Below are 22,564 nucleotides of genomic sequence, written 5' to 3' on the forward strand. Positions count from 1 at the left end.
ATATTACTGCATGAAGTAGATAACAAAGTAGAAATTAAAGCATGAAGTAGATGAGAGTACACTCCAATTGAAATCGGAAAATAATTTAAAATGCAAAATGTTGAGTAATTGAAAAAGGTTGCTTTTATTATTGGGAATTGGCAGGGGGTGTAGCTTTCCTCGAATAGAATCATGTAAACGTGTAAATTTGCAGAACGTTAAAACTGGTACTTTACTAAGTGCACTTTTTAAATAAAACTCAAAAAGTTTCGAAAATTGCATTTTTTTAATGAAATTTGAAAATTGATATTTATTTAGGGGGTGGAGCTATCAATCATCGAGATAATTTTATTTCCAAGTATTTTACAGCTGGCATAATTTATAGCGATATTATGAGCAGTTTAAAATTTTCAAAAAAGATTTTTGAGGGAGGCAAGGGAAAGATCGTATTTTATTGATTAATAAATCCCATTGTAAACCTAACAAGTGTAACAATGACTTATGACAAGTAACAAATAAAACGATCGCAACAACAAGGAAAAAACTCGTAGCCACGTGTTGCGTAACCTTCACGTAGCCTGCTTGATGTTACGCGAGTATCATGCTTGCGACAAAACAATCATTTTCTTCGCAATACTGTATTGGTTCACCTCTTCTTTACGTTGATTTGAAGCGAAAACCAATGATCAAAAAAAGATTTAAACGTCCGTTCAAATTACATTTATTAGCAGTAAGTAATGTAACCTAAACGGGGCGGCTGCCACCCCGCCACAGCGGTTACGGGGTGGCGTGGCCACCCCGTAACCCTGTAAGTCGGCGCCAGTGTTGTTTTGTATGAGAAGCTTTGATTTGATACAACAGTTTGCATTTCATCAAGCAATGTGTATGCACAATTCGTTTAGTTCAAACAATTAAAAGAATTCTCTATAGATTCAATAGTTTTTTTTGGCAGGTATTATATCACTTTATCAACTATTAATTAAAATTCAAGCTAAAATTCAGATTGCAAAATGAATTCAGATTGCAAAATGAAGAAAGAAGTACTTTAAAACACTGATACACTTGAAACATTTTAGGCAAATGTAGAACCCAAGTACACTTTTATTTGCAACCTACTCCAGCCTTCACTTCTAAAACCTTGTGCATGGTGTCTAGACCATCTATTTTCTTGGGCCATGGAATCAGTGCAAGAGGCTAAAAAATTAAAAGTGTTTAATTTTAAACATGTCTAATCTGTGGCACATTTATGTGCCCCTGGTCCTTTAAAGGCTATTATGTAATGACTGCAGTGAAAATAAAAACAGATTTAATACAGGAAAACAGACTTTATTTTTGGATCAGGATTAGGACCTCAAAATTCCTGTTACATTTGTTGCACCAAAAATTATGTTGACCGGTATTGTTGATTCCAGGCCGGCCTGGCATACATTGAATCGGTGTAAAAGAAGCTGTTTTACATTCTGAAGTTGTTTCACATGAGTTTACAGGCACATGACAAAGCCTTACAGTAAGCATTTATTATTTATTTTTTTATACGTCATGATAGCATAGCTCTAATTCAGTAAGGAAGTGGCTTGGCTTGCGATGTTTACTTGATTACTCAGACTGAACCTTCAGATAAAGGTTCAAGCTAACTTCCATATCGATTATAATCTTAATGGCTTAACATCTTTATCATTATTTGAATGGATTCATTCAGTTTAAGGATAGGTTGTTATATCTAATTGTCATCATGTCAAGAGGAAGCAGTGCAGGCTTTGACCATCACATCACCATCTTTTCACCTGAAGGTAGGCTTTACCAGGTTGAATATGCCTTCAAAGCTATCAACCAAGCTGGTTTAACGTCGGTTGGAGTTCGAGGTGATGATTGTGCTGTCGTTGTTACTCAGAAGAAAGTGCCAGATAAACTTCTAGACACAAGCACCATCACGCATATGTTCTATCTGACCCCAAACGTAGGATGTGTAATGACTGGCATGACTGCAGATGGTCGCTCTCAGGTTCAACGAGCAAGACATGAAGCAATTAACTGGAAATATCAAAATGGATATGAAATGCCTGTTGATGCTTTATGCAAAAGAATGGCTGACATATCACAGGTTGTGTATGAATTTGCAATATTATGTACATATTATATACTGCCTTTTTCCGTTATTTGCTTAAGAATGCCCTGTGATAAGTTTGCTGGCATATTATATGGGGGTCTGCTACTATTCGGTGAGTCCGATTCGGTGAGTCTGATTCGGTGAGTTCCTAACCTCTAACCCTAACTCCAAACCCCTAACCCTAAAACGGCAATAATAATTAAGCTACGGTACCCGATAATTTAAAAAAAAATTGAAAAAATCCCCCGTTAAGGGATCGGACTCACCGAATCGGACTCACCGAAACGGGCCATTCCGATTATATGGAGGGCAGATTTTAAATAATTTGGTTATATTATACTGTATATATGGGTCATTCCATGTCAACTGATCCAGGACCTGTCACCCACCCTCTCAGATTTTGTTCATACTTACCATATTTGTAGAACTTTCTTTCCTGATCACAAAAAAATAAATATTTTGAAAATCGGTCAACCAGAACATAAGTTGCAGCCATTTGAACATGGCCACTTTTGTGATCATTCAAGCGGAACAATCAGCTTCTGATTCAAATGTGAAACTTTGAGTTAACGTATCTTTGCTTGTATGCATCTGCAACCAATGTTGTTTTCAGACATTGTTGTTCATACAACAACTAAATCATAGCAACAATCACCAACCACATCAATTGTGACCTTTGACCTTTAACCCTCAGTTGATTAGGAGTAATCTTTGTGTTCAGTGATGCGGAACACAATTTTTGATCTTGCATAGCTCGATGCGGGTACCACCGACATAGACAAGTGATATATCATTGGCAAGGTCTTTTCAAGGAGATTTAGAATCAGAAATAAAATTAATGGCTTATTGAGTATTCAACTTCTAAAACTGGTAGAAAGTTTTACTCTTCTTAACTTAAAAATAACAACATTATGCATGAAGACCTACCAATTTTTTCCTTGCATTTCAAACCATTTTGGACAAAAAGATTCCTTGTAACAGAAGAACTACAATAATAATAATGCTCGTGTTTTTATTTGTGCCTATTGCGATATCATACAGTACACTGCGATCACAGATGCGATACAACAGATGACAGGAAGCAGCGAAGGGACATATAGTCTTCGAGTCAGCTGTTCCCATTATTTTGGCTGTATATTGTTAGTATATGATATAAATATACAAAAAATATACAGTTCTTCTGTTACAATGAATCTTTTTATTCAAAATGGTTTGACAGATAAACAAGCTTAGACAGACCCAACGCATACTATATATTATGTAGTATGCGTTGGGTCTGTCAAAGCTTGTTTATTTGTCAAGGATTGGATGTAGTTTTATTACATATAATGTATGCAAATAACTCTAAAGTCTGCGTTATTGTTTTGTAGGCATTATATTATATAATGGATCAATGTAGCATAGGCTTATTGTTGAACAGTTTATGTACTAAAAAGCAACACTAAAAAGGTACCGTTCATCTCAAAAGCACGGTCTGCTTTGCATAAGGAGTAGGGTGTCTCTTATTTGGCAAAAAAAAGAAATTTTATTGAATTTTGCTTAGGACACCTTTTTAAATGGTGAGGTTGTCAGAAAAAATAACTCTTGAAAAATTTTTGGAATTTGAAATTGATTTAGGAGTGGCCCTCCCCCCTAAAGTTTTGCGCCCTCATCCAAAATACTAAATCTGCATATCATAAAAACTGCTTGAGCTAGAGATGTGTCAAAAGATGCAAAAAAGATGATTTCCTATCTGCTTTCTGAACAATGATTGTGCCTATCTTGAGTAGAAAAGCAGCAATTTAGAAAACCCTGTTTTGGGTATTCTAGCACAAAAGAGCGCTGAACAAGTATTGTGGCCCAAGCTATTCAATAAACAAAGTTCATAAACTAACCTGTAAAACTGGTAAAGCAATAAACAAAAGAAGTGTTCCTAAAATTTTTTGCATTCATACGTAGCTAAAATGCCCCTGTTTTTGTCATATTCCTTGGAGAAACTCCTGAGCGTGGAATCCGCTTTCAAGCTCCAGGTACCATGCATCGCGCTCGCTGGATGGCGAAGGCGATTAATGCCAACAAAATTTGGATGTTTTGTCATCAGTTTAATATGTTAAAGAAAGAAGCACAAGGCATTTGAGAATTAGCCACCTTTTCTGTGCGATTCATCTGAAAGCATGGATATTGGATAACATCACCCAATGTTATATAGAAGAACCACTAAATGATTTCGGACTCATGGATCAACTTCTTAATTATCCGCATACAACTATTTCTGCTGCAACTAGTAAAAAACTTGGTCTGCATTTATGGTATCTGTCTGAAGAGATGGTTGGACTAGCCTTGTTTAACTCTATATTGTCTGTGGAAAGTAAAAAGCTAATAACCATGTTAGATGAAACAGCAGAACGTCCACCAAGGTGACTAAGCGTCAAAGTAGATTTCTTGACAATAAGGGTGTAGACTCTAGAACAGTTTTGCGCCTCCAATTCAAAACGGCTTCTTCAGCTGCAGGGTGTAGATTAAGCCATACTTTCAAAGGATCCTGCTCATTGGACTGAAGATGGTGCATTTATACAAGCTTTACACATAGTGAAGGGACTTTCAGCAGATAGAGGAGTTGCTGTAATCCAGGATTTTAACAAACTCTTAATTAAAGATGAGGACCAACTTCAGTTTCTTTTGCAAGTTGTTACTGAACACAAGAAGCTGTTTCCATATTGCAACAAGAACAATATTGTCGATTCTTCTTCTTCGTTAGAACCTTCTTCGCTACTCCAGGGGCTCTGCCTTTACCACTGTTGGGCAGTGGCGGCGACACGGTCTAGATGCTTGGGCAGGTGTCAAGCAGCCATTGAATTGATTCGTCATTCAGTTCACGCAGACCACGCACACCATTTGGCGCGTGGTAGATTGCGCAGTTTCAGATGGTGTAGTCTGCAGATTGTTCCAATGTTCCTCCTTACCACACTCACAGATCACGGATGGAGCCATCCCCCATTTGCGCATGTTGGAGCGGAATAGTCCGACGCCAGTACGCAGGCGGTTGAGCCTCACCCAGGCCTTCCTTGGCAAATGCATTTGGGTTGGGTGGGGAGTGGTGTCAGAGATGAAACTTTGGATTCTTGAGGAGTTCTTCTTCCACTCCGAGCTCCATTGGTGGTCTTCCCAGGTAGCCGCACTGATGGATTGGTCTTCAGCGGTTTTCATCAGGAGTTGTGCAGCACAAACAAATAGGTGTCTCAATTTCAGTCGCCGAGGTTGCTCGCTCACAGACTCGTAGAGACTTGAGTGGAGCAAGTGGTTGGGGTTCATAGCTCGGCGAGAAAGAGACAGGATGGCTTCTTTGTGACGAAGCTCAGCTGGTTGGATGCCTGCAAGGACAGGAAGATTGTCTGATGGTGTAGGTCGCAGGCATCCTGTCACGATACGCAAGACAATATGTAAAATATTGTCGATAATATCGCTTTTCGCAGTACCGACCAGAATTACATTTTAGTTTGAATATCACCAGTGTTCCCTCAAAGGTGCAAAAACAGAGAGAAAAAAAGCATTTCTGTAGACTGATTCGTCGTCACAAAAAAAATTGTGAAACCAAGATTTGGACAGATATCACGAGTGCTGATTTCTTGGAGGGAACAGTGATCGTCACATATTTTTTATAGAGCTACCGTACCATACATTTTGTGTTGAGATGTGTTTTTTCTAAATATAATAACTGCTTTTCTACATAAGATAGATGCATTCAATGTTCAGAAAGCAGATAGGAAATCATATTTTCTGCATATTTTGACACAAAAACCGTATCTCTAGCTCAAGTGGTTTTTGAGATACGTACATTTAGTATTTCGAGGGAAGGCACAGAACTTTAGGGGGGAGGGCCACCCCTAAATCAACTTCAAATTAAAAAAATTTTGCAGGAGCTATTTTTTCTGACAACATGTTTGCACACCTGCAAATTTGTGATTATTGCAAAATGAGAATATATCAAAATTTTCATGAATAGGAAAAATATGTGGAAAATTTGGTATTTAGAAAAAATGTTTAGATAGTTTCAGATGTCAAATTCATATCTAAAATTTTAGTAGCAATAGTCAATAAGCCATTAATTTTATTTCTGATTCTAAATCTCCTTGAAAAGACCTTTCCAATGATATATCACTTGTCTATGTCGGTGGTACCCGCATCGAGCTATGCAAGATCAAAAATTGTGTTCCGCATCACTGAACACAAAGACTACTCCTAATCAACTGAGGGTTAAAGGTCAAAGGTCACAATTGATGTGGTTGGTGATTGTTGCTATGATTTAGTTATTGTACGAACAACAATGTCTGAAAACAACATTGGTTGCAGATGCATACAAGCAAAGATACGTTAACTCAAAGTTTCACATTTGAACCAGAAGCTGATTGTTCCGCTTGAATGATCACAAAAGTGGCCATGTTCAAATGGCTGTAACTTATGTTCTGGTTGACCGATTTTCAAAATATTTAGTTTTTTGTGATCAGGAAAGAAAGTTCTACAAATATGGTAAGTATGAACAAAATCTGAGAGGGTGGGTGACGAAATCACTTTTTTTTGGATCAGTTGACATGGAATGACCCATATGCAAACAAAGCTTAAAAAGTTGATTGTGCAATTAACTGGAGTCGTCTCTTCTACCACTTGCAGCATAAATTCTAGCCTGAATAGGTTGAACACTAACTCCATCAAGACGCTTATAACTGGGTGATGTTTTTTGATATTAAACAATATTACTTGTATTTTGTCAGCATCACTGTAGAGAGTGTAGATACTATTTTGAAATAGCTTTTCACTGCGATTGTCAAACAAACATTTGCGATTGTCAGTTAATTTGTGTAGTTATATGATTTGGATATTATTAACTTAGTAATTTATTTCGCACCACTTGGGTGCAAAATAGCGGCAATTAAAAGTCTCCATAACTGGCGATTTTCAGCCAACTGTCCCAGTTTGTCGGGCTGTGCTTTGAAAGAGATTGAATTCTTCGCATAAATGTTTCTGCTGGATTAATTTAATGCAATCACTAACCTGCTCTCATTTATTGGCGAAGGTTTACACCCAAAACGCTGAGATGCGTCCATTGGGTTGCTCCATGATTGTCGCCGGTTGGGATCACGAGTTTGACAAGCCTATGCTGTACAAGACTGATCCAGCTGGTATGTGCCGTGTGTTTTCGTAACCAAACGCTTAAGTTGCAACTAAAACGAGCTTACTCGAACCTACCGGCTTTTGTGAGGCTACGCCACTCGGTGTGTGTTTGGGCAACCAACGTCACGAACAGCGCCCCACTCAATCGAATAATCCTCATCCAACAAGAGGCAAAACGTACCCACTATCAACCTTGGTGGCCGAAACAGCCTCAGTGGTTCGAATGAATTACATGTGAAATTTACAAGATTAAACTTTTCTCTATCAAGTATTTCTGATGTTTTTTGCAAACTAATTTGTAAGACTGTGCAAATGACATTGCAACTGTTACGTTTCATCCAACTTTGAATAAATTTGAGACATGCGCTTATGTTAAAAATAGAAAAATATGATTCGGGACATTCTTAAATGCTTAAAATTTAAATTAAAGTTTAAATCTTCAGTGGATATACATAAAATGGGATATAATAATGGATATAAAAAGTAGATATACTGAAGCATTGATACGAGAAAAAGTAACCAGAGCACCAAGTTGTTAAGTGATGCCGTGCTGCTTAACATGTGCGGTTGTTGGGGGGGGGGGGGGGTTATTGAATGCAATGTTTTATGGCTGAGATTTAATTTGAGCTTTATTGTTCAGGTTACTACTGTGGCTTCCGGGCAACCAGTGCTGGGGTAAAGCAAACTGAAGCAAACACGTTTTTGGAAAAGAAACTCAAGAAAAAGAAGGAAGGTGTCTGGGATCTTGAACGAGTCATCGATGTAGCGTTATCTTGTCTTACTCATGTTCTTTCCGCTGACTTTAAGCCGTCCGAGCTGGAGATCGCTGTGGTGACAAGAGACAACCCCAAGTTTAAGATCCTATCGGAAAACGAGATAGATGAATATCTTACGGTCCTCGCCGAGAAAGATTAATGGATGCTGCATTCGAACTGTCTTGGGATATTCCTTGGTTAGTTTGACGTCATCCAAACGTTGATTGATATTAGAATTATTTGAGACTGTTCTCCCTGCACGTGATTTCAAAACAAGCCCGCCCTCTTGCGGGTCGGCGTGGAAGTTGTGCAACATCTTCCTCAGAGCTCGTGCTTACCGATCAGTTAAGGGGGAAGCAGTTGATTCGCATTTGAAACCACCCTAGCCATCTCTACAATAGCAAATACTTCCTGGTAGCGTTTTCCTATCTAACCAAGAATTCTCGTGTAAATTTATTGGCAATTTTTGACATCTCCCTGATTGGCATATAATAATCCATGTCGTTGGTAGCAATATCTTACTTCTTGGACGCCATATGATCCGGTTGTATGCGCCTAAACATTTCAATCAGCGCCCGAGCAAACTGAATGTTTCAAATTTGTTTACGAGTTATCTCGTTTCCTAATTAATAATCATCATCGACATGTCAAATGAGTTAAACATCCGGGATAGTTTCAGCTGCTGAATGACATAACCGATACGTTATTTTCCTCTGCTGTGGAAATCGAGTCGTGTTTGCTAGTAGCGTCTTTTAAGACTCCTCGCGGTGTTTTGAATGAGTTTTATGTTTGGTTTCACCAAATAATATCAAAGCTTGGTCTATTATGTTTTATGAAGTCGTTTGATAGTTTGTATCGCACCCACCGCGCATATTGTGAGTTATGTCGGTCCAGCGGCCACCCCAGATGCATGCTGCGTAGTCGTTATCAATTCATCTACATTGAGGCAATATTGCCTTCCAGTTCGTGTGATTTTTTACATCTGTATCGTCGAGAAACCGTTTGTTCGTTTTGTCAGGTTCGACTCAAGTGGCCGTGGCGCGTGCACTATCACAAACAAGTGTGATTCATCAAACACTTCTCCCACAAGCAACCCTGGTGTTCTGCATACTTCTCGTGCCTCATCTTGATTGTAATTTGGTAATCTTTATCCGCAGGTTGTAAAAGCTACTTTGGAACTTTCATCTTGGCAGATTCGCATCTTGTTGTATGTCAATTATTCCATCCACTAGTTGCCGCTAAATCCATAAAGGGCTCACGCGCACACCCCTAGAATCAAACCTTTTTTTAGCTTGGTCGAGCCGTTTTTCATTTGGAAAGGAAATCTTCATTGTTTGGTTGCGGCTGGTGGCAGTAGAGTTGTGATAGGCGTAGTGAGTGAGTAGATAGTGTGATAGGATATAGCGTAGAGTTGTGATTCATCAAATATTTGGCCCCCCCCAAAAAAATTTCTGGCTACGCCACTGACGTCATCGCCATGACGCTATAAACCTGGCGCGGGATGGTAGGCTGCCCTCAGTCAGTCCTTATTTCTAGTGCAGACTCGCTCTGTTTCTCCGAAATCCTTTCTCAGCTGCGCAAGATTCTCTCGTAAGTGCGACAATGTCTGTTGCGTCTCGAAGTGGGAAAACAAGCGACGGCCCTATCAGGGGCGGGTGTCCGCAAGCAGCTTTAAGGAGGGGTTGCAGTGATTTCAACAAAGCACAATGATTAGTCGGTCTACGTTAATCCGAAGATACACAGTAAATGAAGTTGTTGCATTCCAATAAAAATTCCCTCTTGCATATAATTACAACATACTTGAACAATTATATTACTTTGTGCATGAAAACGATACAAAGGTAACAATCAACAGTATGATAGAGGGAAAAAAAACTTGACCTGGTTGGAAAAAATGATTGCATTTGTGAATTCAGAGCAAAAAATTGATTCGGAATCAATTAAAACATCTTTAATTTCTTTATACTTTTCAAAAAATTTCAAACGCATCTTAATTAAAGCTGTACCGTCCACCAATTTAAGAACAATAAGATATGCTTGCCTTGGGCGGTAAGACTAAAGAAGCTGTTCTACAGCGATGTTGATTATAGTTATGGGTAGAGACTTGATCCTAGGCTGGGGTTAGAAAGCTTTACTTTACACAGGCTTGCCTCTGAGTCTATCACACAGTGGAAACAAAATACATAGCGATGCAACATTTCTCAAATGCCCGTCCTGTTTTATACAAGAACGTTTTGTTTGACACTTCGCATGCTAGATCACGCCGACGTCATACATGTGCTTAAAAGGGGTTGGGTAATCCCCTTTGAAACAACTAAGGAAAATATTTACAAACTATAAGCCAATAACTAACATCTCACAATTAGCTTCTAGCTATAGCCTATCCTATAACCTTCTACTGAGTAGGAATGCAATGTGTTTCAAAATAATCATGCCAATCACATAAAATTCTAAATGGAATTGAAAGGAAAGTCAGCGTTGCCAAATCCGCAACTCGATTGGGAAACAATGAAAGTCTCATAGGCTATAATCTTTGTGCATAATACAATTTTTATATGGTAGGGGAGAGTGGGGTTGGTTGAATCACGGTCGACTGCGCCGAGACTAAAATCATTGAACCGAATCAGATGACTTGTTTCGCAAGGCATGGCCAAATTGGCCATCATTTCAGTATACTGCAACGCAGGGTTACCAGATTGGCCTTTTTAAGGCCAAATTTCTCGAATTTGGCTTTTTTTAGAGCCTTTTGGCCTTAGAATTATACGTTTGGCCTTTTTCTAGATTTGGCCTTAAATTTGGATTTTTTTAAAATTTAATCTTCAAAATGCATAATAATCAATATTTCTCATATATCGTAACTTTACCAGATGAAAACCGTATTCTCCATTGTTCAATACATGTTCTATACTTGTTAAATAAAATGTGACGCCGAGTCAGACTGCGCTCCCCTCTAAGCCAGCCAGTGGTGCCAGATGTCATTACTGTAGCGGATTAAAACTCATCTGCTACAGTCCTTTTATTATATATATACTTGCTACTTTCAGAATTATTTTTGCTATAATTTATTAAGATCCAAAATATCGATAAATATGAATGTTATAGAAATTATTTTGGAATTATAATGTCAACACTCAAAAGTATAGGTAGCTTATACAGAAACGTAACGTGTTCACTTTTCGAACGATCGGTATAGTCCAACACAACCGCTAGCTTGCCAGCAAAGCATGCTTTCAGAAATTCAGTTGTTGAGCAATAGGCCTACAAGTGATTCGTGGTTGTGCAATTGAGTGCTTTTCAAATTACCGTTAAATTGTAATGCTTTGTGATGAGTAAATAAATTATTGATCATAGACTTGTTACAAAAGAATCTCTTTTTAATAATTATATACTGTAGTAATGTTCACTTAAATGATAGGTTGCATCATTTATTTATTTATTTTTCGTCATTAACGCATCCCGGACAAAAAAGATACTACTAAGTACCAGTGGCGGCTCGTGGTATTTATAGCAGGGGGTGCTGCAACCGGAGGTAGCCTATACGTGAAAGAGCGAGCGCCAAAGGCGCGATGCCAAGGGGTCTAGGGACATGACCCCCATAGATTTTACCTTATTTTAGTGGTATTTCATGAATTCTGAGGCTATTTGAGCAATTAATTTCCTGATGTTCATCAAGTTTAAATAGGCTGTTTTAGCATGTGACCTTTGGCCTTAACTTATTATCGTAAGTTAACAATGAACCTAGGTTACATTTAATTTATAAAAAATCAACCAGGTTTGGTGACCACAAAAATTTATTGGTAGAGCTTTTCTTAAATTTAATTTAACAACACTAATGAAAACCTAGTCTAAGCTTTATCTTTTTGTGGAGAAAGCAAAGCACATTAGTCTAACCATGTAACAGCATCAGTCGCAGCCACCTAATATCGTGCTTGAAAACAACAGTATTTGCAACAGTAGCTAGCCTGACCACGTGACCAGCAACTGCAAAATTTGCAGTTCGAAATTGTGGGATTTGAAGCAACCTGAGCCAAAATATGACGTCACAATTTCTCTTTGTTCTTCTTTTATAAGATCGCAACTGCAGGGCTTGCAGTTCAGAGCTGCCAAATACAAAACTTAAAAAATCATCATATTTTTTAAGAACCAGAAATTATGAAACTTCTAGTCGGTAGGATCTATAGAGAACACGAGAAAAAACGTGAAATTAATAAAAAAAATAAAATACTGAAATGTGCAGGGGGTGCTGCAGTTTTGCAGTTTCTATGGACGAGCCGCCACTGCTAAGTACAGTAACTACAATAGTCGATATAGGCCTACCAGCACGTTAATGAACGGGAAAAGGTGGCAACACCTTCAAAGGTTTAAAACGTGCCTGAATAGTAAATCATGTAGTAGCCTGTATGTCTGTAGCCTAATTGACACGCCACAAAACCCAAAAAACAAACAGAAGCACACATGTAGCAATAAATGATAGAGAAAGAAAACTGGACATAAAAGAAACCCATCCTCAGACAAAAGCCCGTTTCGATGTGGCCCAGGAGAGCAAAGTGTTGAGTTCTTTCTATGGTCAGACCGCACATCACGCAGTAGCATACGACGATTGAGGAAGTTAGACGACATGAATTTGACGATATGAACATGGATTATTTAATTATGACGACATGAATTTAGCTTTATTTGCTGACGACGTTTTAATATTGATTGCTTTCATATTTGACGTTCTTATGAAAAGTGTTCAGCTCTATTCGACACTAAGACTCTTTCCTGTTGGACCATTCCTTTCAGACCTTGCATTGCCTCCTAAGAAAATTTTCCACCAGATTTTTCTTGTATTATTTTGGCATTAAGACCTTTTCACAGTCTGACAACCCTGATTACAATGCTTATTTTATCTTGTTTGAGTTTGGCTTATTTTTGGCCTTTTTTCTACCTATTTGGCTTCAATTTGGCCTTTTTTCTTGTTGAGTTTGGCCTTTTTTGCAAATTTCAGTCTGGCAACCTTGCTGCAACGTACGAGTTTCGAAGTTGGCGTTTTTGAGTTGCCTATCCCCATATTTTAAAGCTGTTTGTAACATTTCAGTGTTGTTTGTATTTTTCGTTTAGCGTTAGTTAGATAGTGTGCAGATGAGAAGGTGGAAGTTATTTTTGTAGCCAGTTAGCTAAGTGTTAAAATCAGTAATGGCGGCCAAGTTCAAACTCAGTTTAAGATAGCTTTGACTCTTGTTTTCTGTGATACCTTGGTGGGGTTGGTTGAATCAGGTGATTCAATCAACCCCGTTATATTTTCACTTGTGGTGTTCACTATTAGCTTCAACATATAGCTTTTTTTTTATTCAGTAGGCTATAAGCAAGCCTAGCCTAGCAATTGATAACTTCGGTTTTTATTTCATTTCAATTTGCAGTGTAGCCTACCATAGATTATTTTATTGTGTTTTTACACAAGTAGGTGTTGTAAAACTTATATAGGCCTAAGTCAGTAGGCTACAGCAATTGATTGACTACTTAGTTCAAAATGATGAGAAGTTTCAAAGCTAAAACAAGCAGAAACAAAGATTCAAGTCTTGTAAGACGAGCTGCACGCATTGTGTTGGAAGATAATACCATCTAGGCCAGAGAATGACCATTTATGATACACCCGGAATTGTCAACTATAGCATTGACAAAAGCAAACACACCAACAAAAATCATAAATGGCTTCAAAAAGTGTGGTATTTCACCTTACAAAGGACATTTTTGAGAACCATAAATTTGCTCCAGCTCAACCGACTAATCAGCCCGATGAAATCATTAATCAGCAGGATGAGTCAAATAATTTGCCAAATGAATCCACTAACCAAATTTGTGATCATGTTCAAACGTCTGTGATGTCACAGGGCATTGGCGTTGCTGATGAGCCACCAGCCTCGAAGGAAAGCTCAATTTCTGAGGTGCAAGGTCTGTTGGCCGCCACAAGCGATGAGGAATCGGTCAATAGGCTACACCTTCAAGCTCTCGTTCATCTAGGAAAAGACTCGCATTGACAAGTCCCGGAGTTAATTCAATGCCATTCAGCCCTGAAATGGTGCGTGCATTCCCCCAAGGCCCCTGTCAAAACAGGTAAAAGAAATGAACGAAGAAAACGCCTCAAGAGTGCGATACTGCCGGACACGCCAGAAAACAATTAATTGAGCATAGGACTGCTAACAAGCCTCAAAAGTAGAGCAAGATTCAACCACAAGAAAAAAGAAAAAAAAAAGTTCAACAGATGGAAGAGCATATGGCTATGCAACCAATGTGGAGAAAATAACAATAACAGTGTTGACAGAGAAGCTTGGGTTTGGGTGGAATTATAGGCTATCGTAATTGATTGCAGTGAACGGGCTCATGAGCTCCGTACCAGGGCCCGATTAACCATGAGGCATACGAGGCACAGGCCTCAGGCCCCCTGGTTTTAAGGGCCCCCTTTTTTTTTACATTAGTAGTCTACCGTAGGCGTAAGTTAAGTAGTGAAAGTTGTTGTGTCAGTGTGTGCACAGTTGTTATTTTTAGGAAACGATTTCAAATTGTGTAACGATTGCTAAATAGAATAACGATTCCGAATCATCACGCTTTGGCGAAGTTACTGGCTTTGCTAGGCAAAAGTTGAGCACTGCTGCTCTGCATCGAAAGCGATTGCCAATAGGGGCCCCTACACTTAGCTGTGCCTCGGGCCCCCGTGAGCCTTAATCAGGTCCTGCTCCGTACAGATTGTATATTTGCACAAAATGTTGTTAAACTATTTTGCTTGTTTTTGTAGAATGCTATAGGTTTGTAGTTTTTCAAAATAATGTGTTATGTTATACAACACAACAAGGAATTCTTTAAAATGATTTTATGAATGATTCAACTAACTCTACCATGTGATTCAACCAACCCCGTTGTCTAAAAAAAAATACCTTTTTAAAAATTTGCATCAATTTTAACTGCTTTGTAGCATCTATATGAAACCATTTTCCTCTGGTAGAGTGTATGTCCAAGTATTAGCAGACCAATTTTCACTATGATTCGTAGTCTGTGGCGCCCACAAGCGGAATAAAACATTAAAATGATTCAACCAACCCACTCTCCCCTACTGAAGAAAATATTCGAAATATTATTAAAAATAATAAATGTTTTGCTTGTCGTATCCAGGCTTACACCCGGTGGTTGAAGATTTAAATTAAGTGGACAGGAAGGCAAGGAAGCCAATCTTCATGTCCACCTTCAAACATGCCTTTTAAGTGTCCTGCCAGAGACACAGCCGCATGCTCTTGAGCGGTGTCGAACCGGCGCCCTTTCGATTGCTGTTTCAGGGCGCCCTTACGATTGCTGAAATAATTCAAAGTATACTGAGTTACATTTTAGAGTAAAACAATACAAAATAAAACTTTGTGAATTCCGGGATTTACCTTTATGGGTTGCTGGAGTGGTTATCAAATCAAAACCAACTTTTTTTGTGCAGCTAAACCATTAGTTCTGCTGCTGACAAAATTTGTAGACACAAAACCGATAACTCTTTCCTCACCATTTCCCATAAAGCTCCCTTATACTCTATGTTATGAATTGCATCAGTCACTCCTGGAAATCCCCCACCACTATAGCAATTGTGAGAACTCGGGGCAAACACAACATGGCGATAGTCATGTCTTCCTGGAAGACCGTTGAAGTCAATAAAACCTCTTTCGAGGTAAAATAGTTTGTCATTAATTCTCCTTATCTCCATATCACTCGATGAACTATTCAAGGCCATTGCAGCTTTTAATAATTTCACAGCAGAAGCTTCAAAAACACTGATAGTTCTGTTCAGTTCATTGAGTGTAATGTTTTGCTCAGCGAGGTGGCGACCATGTTCATTCTGCAAACTTCCAGCCATAAATTTAAGCTTTGTAGCATAATCAACTGGATTTAACTTGAGCGTGATGGAAGAACTCAGTTGAAGCAGACTTTCAGCTGATAATGCTCCAATGGCTAATGACAAGTTGAAATCAGGATCAATAAAAGACTTGAAATATTCAAAAGTGTCATGAATTGAATGGTAAACTGGGTACAGAAATATATCTTGACTTTCATACGTGTATCGAAAATCCATTGAACTAACACCAACTTTTTGTACAAAGTAAGTGTAGTCACTTCCAGACCCAATGTTTCGAATTAGGGGTTGATTGGGAAAGTTATGATCTGGAAATACTTTCAGCCAAGTGTCATACACGGTAGGACGGCCTTGTTTTACTTCTTTATACAATGGATTGGGAATTACCTTGGTTACATTAAAAATTAGTTGATTTAAACTGGGAGTAGATTTAACTCGTAAACTTCCATTTCCTTCAACTGCAATATCTATATTAATATATGCGACTGCTTGCAACAATAAACGCTTTTCCATTTGTTCCAACCATTCAGCAGAACCAAGCAAACCATATTCCTCTGCAGCCCAACTGCAGAACACAATCGTTCTTCTTGGACGCCACTCCTTGTCTTTCATCACATTTGATAATGCTCTGGAAACTTCCAAAAGAACAGCAGTTCCACTTGAAGGATCAGCTCCTCCAAACGTCCATGCATCTCTGTGGTTGCCGAAGAGGACATATCTATCTGGCTCTAACCATCCTCGAATGAAACCAATTACATTATGAATGGTCTTTCGTTTCATGTAGTTGGCAACGTGAAGCACTGCTTTGCAGTGTTGATGAGATGGCTTGAATGAACCACCAAATCTATATGTGAGGTTAAGCCCTCCCTGCCATTCAGGAGGAGCTTCTTTACCTCCAAGAATTGATAAATGACGAAAAGCATCTTGATAACTAATGGGCTGGACAGGGATTTTAAGTAAGTTTGTCTTATCCAAGGGCAATCTGTAAGTGAGGTTCAATGCTGGGTAACCCGGTGTAAGAGGGTCACCATGTAACCTAAGTGTGCCGCGTTGAATTCCATCTGGGGGTAGCCACCAAGATTCGGGATAGCCACTTGGTTTGCTTTCCAAGTTCCAACTATGTTTAGAAGTTCCTGCAGAATCAAACGGATCTGTAAACATAACTAATCCTGAACAGTTGTATTGTTGAGCATGTTTGGCTTTATCTCCTCGAAATACTTTGCCATATCTTGCAATACAAATTCCTCCACTGACATTGACTTTATATTTTACTAAGTATTGAAAGTCTTCAATTCTTCCATAGTTCACATAATACAAATTCCCTTCAACATGACCTGCAGGTGAATAGGCATTAAATGCAGAAATCACATTCGGATTCTTTTCATGTTCTGTCAATGGCTTTTCAGCTGCACTGGATTTATCTGAGATAGTTCCATTTTCATAAATTATTCCAACATAATTTTTATTAGTTGAGTTTGGAAAGGAAAGCAAAACATCATAAGGATAAACTTTCACTTCATCGAGATAACTTTCCCATCTTTGCCTAATGAAATCCACCAACTGATTTTCATCTTCATGGGAGCCTCCGATGTGTGGTTTGCTTGTGAGTCTTCTCAAGTTATTCTCAATGTTTTCCCGACTTAGTTCTGACATGACAGCGTCGCGTATTTCAATATTGTAACTCCATTTTTTATTTTGTATTGAATCAGTATTTGCAATTTTGTTGTGAAAAATTCCGGCTCCTATTGCAAGTACTATTGCTATGGTTATGTACCACACAAATGGATGCTTTGCAAACTTGTAAGATGGTTTGTGTACAAAACAGTTTTCATGATAGACTTTACAATCTTTGCTTGCATTAAATCTTCCGTTGCCTGTTGTTGCATTTGATGATCTTTTATTGCAACTTTGCATTTCCACTAATAGCCTGCAGAGTATTCTAAACCTACTAACAGTTGTTTGGTTGGTAGTTACTTCAATCTGAAAAACAAAACAAATACGTTTAAGCCTATCCATTTTACCGGATTAGGATGGTTCTTAGAAAACGATTTGCAGAATTAAATTTGCAAATAATCTTTTAGCTTCATCATAAGTATTACTATAAGGAATATTTGAACCAAGATGAGGTTTGCGGGTAGTCAATGGTCTGTTCTTTTGTTAGTTAAAGGTAACATATTTGTCTACAGGGTACAAACATGTGATTTGATTACACGTATAGCGCTTCAATTAAGTTAACGCTTTTGTACTCTTCATCTCAATTACATACTTGCGTTCTGTTCTCATTATAAATTGTGTGGCATTTAACATCACTTTAGATGAACCTACAACTGCATTGCAATCGACTACAATATTACACTTCGACTTATTTTGCATGTTTTTGCCTTATTCTATCTGTCAAATACAAATCTAGTAAAAATGCAAGAATCAAGACCAGCATTTTGCAAATAATTTCATGGACTATAAGAATGTATAACTTGATAATATGCCATGGACTTTTTTATGTGAGATTATGTGAAAGATGTTAACTAGGCCCCAATACACAAAGAAACGGAACGCTAATGGCTTTACACAAAAGATTGGCAATGACATTGATGTGGCTACTCTATAGCAAACATGGCAACGAGTATAGTGTTGTATTGGTGCAACATATGGTGCCCATGTAAAACTATATTGATGCATCCTATGGTACCCATGTAAAAGGTGTATTGATGCGATGTATTGTGCGCATGTAGAGGTGCACTTATGCAACTTATGTTGCCCATATAAAGGTGTATTGATGCAATGTGTAGCGGACAGTATATAATCTAGCTTATCCGCCCATACCAGCTGTGGAAGCATAAGCTATAGCGACATTCCGAGCGCAGTGATCGCAGGGAATGATCGAGAACAAAGTCTAGACTTCTTAGTTATAAGTATGCTTTTATTGTAGAAAGGAACTTCACGTCACCATATAACTTAGGAGGTTGCAACCATCTTGATTATAATCGAACACAACCAAATCACTACAACCAAACCGGGCCATGGCTTAGATCCCAGCAAAAAGAACTTGATTACAAATTGAACATACTAGAAATTATATCACAACTGGTCTTCCAATCGCACCCAAATAACATCCATTCTGCACCAAAAATTATACGGTTACTCGACCAAGCATGGTTTTTCAATCGTACCAAAAATTATACTATTACTGTCTGGTGGATTGAAGACCAGAACGCGATATACATAGTCGCTGAGGAATCAAGCATCTGTAGGCTAAAACGTTGAAGAGACGATAAACTACGCATATGTGATTGAAACTGCCGGTTGCAAGAATGCGTTTAGCTTATTGGCATGCGATTTCTTGAGAGGCATGCAAATTCTTAATCACGTTTCAAAATCCCGAAGCACAACTGCAAAATTACTTGAATTACTAGGTAACGTTACATACTGTATATGCAAAAAAACGACAATTTCACGATGGTAACAAACGTTGAAAAGACCTAAGGTGAAACGTAGGGCGCTGCAGACATCCCCCGCAAGAAGGCACACGGGGGGAGCCGTTTGACATCTTATGAGTATGTAGGCTAAGGCGGACGAAACGTACAAGTACAAGACACTGTATATATATCACGGTAATGTCTACAGTAAATTAAAACGATAAACACGTGAGCAGAACGGGGTCGGATCTCCTCCGCACGGCGCAAAAGCTAACAATTCCTCTTTTACATGGGAGCGGCTGGTCGGCTCCGCCAGTCGGGCAAAGCAGAGGTTTCGTGCGGTGGACATCCGGCCACCAAGAAGGCTATAATTCTCTATAACAAAAAATGGAAGGTCATAATTAATTAAAGGGGTGCTATGATAACATACTAAACTTTACGGTTGTTATTGTAAAAACTGCAAAAGCAGACTGTTGTCTACATACAATGTACAAAATCCAATGTCTATGAAATGGCAAAGCATGTCAGGGGACACCGAGCGTCCTCTCTCTGCGACACGGGGAAGCAAATCGCACAGCGGCCGAACTAAGCAACTGCACGAACTGACGAGAGTAAAGGGTGATGACAGCTGGATGGGAGTTCTAGCTAACCGGGGGAAGGTGACAAAACCGACAAAACGTTTTAATTGAACCAGACCAGGACTGTAGTGCAGTGGCGTATCCTGGTTGGTTGAGCAAGGGAAGCAATAAAACTCGTGGGGAATCAGAGCGTGCCGAAGGCACGTGTTTTCTAGGGGGTCCGGGGGCATACCCCCCGGAAATTTTTTTGCAAAATTACATTCAAATAATGGATTATAGTGCTTTCTGGAAACACTTTAGGGTAATATTTGTATAAAATTTATAAGCAGATAAACAGCTACTAACTTATGAAAGGTCGCTCTTACACACGAACGGGCAAAAAATGCGGCTAAAATTGGAAAGCACCAAAAATTCAGCTACAGCTACCTACTGATAGTAGCTTAAGCCAGAATTCACTTCAGTCAAGTTTAGCCTAGACCTCACATATCCGGTCTTATGCCAAAGTCTATCCAGCCAGGATAGCAGTGTAAAGCCAACATTTGGCTCAAACTTTTGGTTACTCTTGCTTTACCTGGTATTATAACCATAACAGCGCTTTAAATTTTTTCATTTTTAGCCCACGGGCGCAATATCCAACAGAGCAGAGTTGCCAGACTATGATAAAGTCTAAAATCTAAAATAATACAAAAAAAAGGCCAAAAACAAGGAAAATAAATTAGACAAAAAGGCCAAATGGATATATTTACCTGTTTCTATCAAAAATAATAAAATGTACATACATTTTATGACTTGTAGCGGATTTCAAGAAATTTTATCAAAAATAATTCTGCAAGTATAGCACGAAAAATAGCAAGTATAAAAGGACTGTAGTGGATGAGTTTTAATCCGCCACATTACGAGTATTAAACAAGTATAGAACATATATTGAACAATGGTGAACATGGTTTCATGTGGTAAGGTTACAATATTTGAGAAATATTGATTATTATGCATTTTAAAGAATTAATTTATAAAAAGCCTAATTTGTGGAATTTGGCCAATCTGGTAACACTGCGACGGGGAAGCGATTGAAAAATTGCTTCCGTGGATTAGTTAAAAGAAACGTAACTCGCGCAAACTTTGCTCTGCTTTTTTTCCTTAGTCTCTCACTTGTTTCTTAGTATAGCAAAAACGAGAGCAAGGGAAGCGATACGAATCTTAGCTTCCGTACGCTTCCAACTTTTTTAAAATTAAAACCGAGCTGAAATTATACGGGGACATGAGTTAGAAACCGTTCTAATTTGTATTCAGGTAAAGAAATTACGAAACCGTTTTACTAAAAAACATAACTTTATCTTTTTTCAATTTTGACAGGGGAAGCAATGCTTCCCTTGCTTCCATTGAGGATACACCCCTGCTGTAGTGCCAGCAGACACACCAGGCGAGAGCGACTAAGCTAGAAGTGCCCAGCCTCAGGACAACCTACAAGGTACTGAATTCGCATGATAGCTATATGAAGCAACTACATTGGGAACCGGTCCAACAGGGCAGGAAGCGGTGGACAAGTGAAGGCGAGTAGCTATAAACAAGACAAAGCCAATAGGGCAGAAAGAGGCGGGCAAGCTAGTTGCAAGCAACATGTCGGCTGATATCTATGACATGTCCGTGAAGATCATGACTACTCGGTAACGTTGACGTAATGGGGAAGACTGATTATGTGTAGTGCGCTGATGAGGAAGTGGGGCACCAGCGAGAGTGAATTAAACTGTAAACCCTATCTTAAAATTTATACAAGTCGTGGTTTACAAAAAGACAACAAGGTAACTCGTGAACAAACGACGCCTACGAATGACCGTGGTCAGACTAAGATAAAGCAGGATACTACGTGAGGGGAAAGCAACCCCGACAGCCCCAAAAAGGCGACTACTAAACAAAGAAGTAACTCACAATAAAAGACTACTTTGGTGAACTGAATGCATGGATGCAGTTTCAAGTCTTGCCCAGGACGGAGAGCTAAGTGGGGGAAGGTAAGCTGCATTGCTAAACACCAAGCCAATGTTCGGACCAGGATGAACACGGACTATGATCTAAAAAATGCACTAAGTGTGATGCTAAGTCGGACACCATGATAATTGTAATTGAAGGATGTACAATCGACTAGAGTCTAGACCAAGTACAACAAGAATGAAGGGATGTAAGGCACATGTCGGTTACTAAGGGAAACCAAAACAGCAGGGCAGGGGTGAAAGGGCGATTACGCGACAAAGCGCCAATAGGGCAGAATGCGACGAACAAGCGAATTGCAAGCAGCATGTCGACTTACATCAGACCAACGTCGGTAAAGCCCAAAGTCAGTGGACGTCTATGGTAGAACAATATCTACAGTGACCGCAATGGTCGGGCACAAAGGCCACAGGTAAGTGTGCAATTAGACATGATACCTACAGATAACTACAGTATAACACTTAATCTAAGTCCAAGGGAAGCAGTAGTTGAAATCTGATGAAGTCCGATTCAGCAAACTAACAAAAGTAATGACGAAAACGTTTAAGGGAAAGATTGGAAGGATGGATGCAGTTTCAAGTCATTCCCAGGACGTTGAACTAACTAAAGAAAGATAGAATGAATGGATGCAGTTTCACGTCGTGCCCAGGACGAAGGCTAGTTGAAGAAAGATTGGTTAAATGGATGCAGTTTTACGTCTTGCCCATGACGGAACAAAACAGAGAACGTGC

The 22,564-nt window shown here is 38.9% G+C and overlaps 1 protein-coding gene and 1 pseudogene across 1 annotated transcript; one reads left to right on the top strand and one right to left on the bottom strand.

Annotated features, from left to right (window-relative positions):
* Window positions 1-1,657: 1,657 nt before the first annotated feature.
* On the top strand, window positions 1,658-8,817 carry LOC145770205 (proteasome subunit alpha type-6-like). The gene is made up of 3 exons (XM_082581794.1): window positions 1,658-2,080; window positions 7,137-7,242; window positions 7,875-8,817. Exons 1-3 carry the CDS (start codon window positions 1,712-1,714, stop codon window positions 8,147-8,149), a joined length of 750 nt encoding a protein of 249 aa, XP_082437920.1. The 5' UTR covers window positions 1,658-1,711; the 3' UTR covers window positions 8,150-8,817.
* A 6,631-nt stretch (window positions 8,818-15,448) lies between these two features.
* On the bottom strand, window positions 15,449-17,509 carry LOC145770160 (N-acetylated-alpha-linked acidic dipeptidase 2 pseudogene; annotated as a pseudogene).
* Between the last annotated feature and the right edge of the window lie 5,055 nt (window positions 17,510-22,564).

This window comes from Aplidium turbinatum, chromosome 5 (genome assembly GCF_918807975.1).
Source record: "Aplidium turbinatum chromosome 5, kaAplTurb1.1, whole genome shotgun sequence".
Lineage (NCBI taxonomy): Eukaryota > Metazoa > Chordata > Ascidiacea > Aplousobranchia > Polyclinidae > Aplidium > Aplidium turbinatum.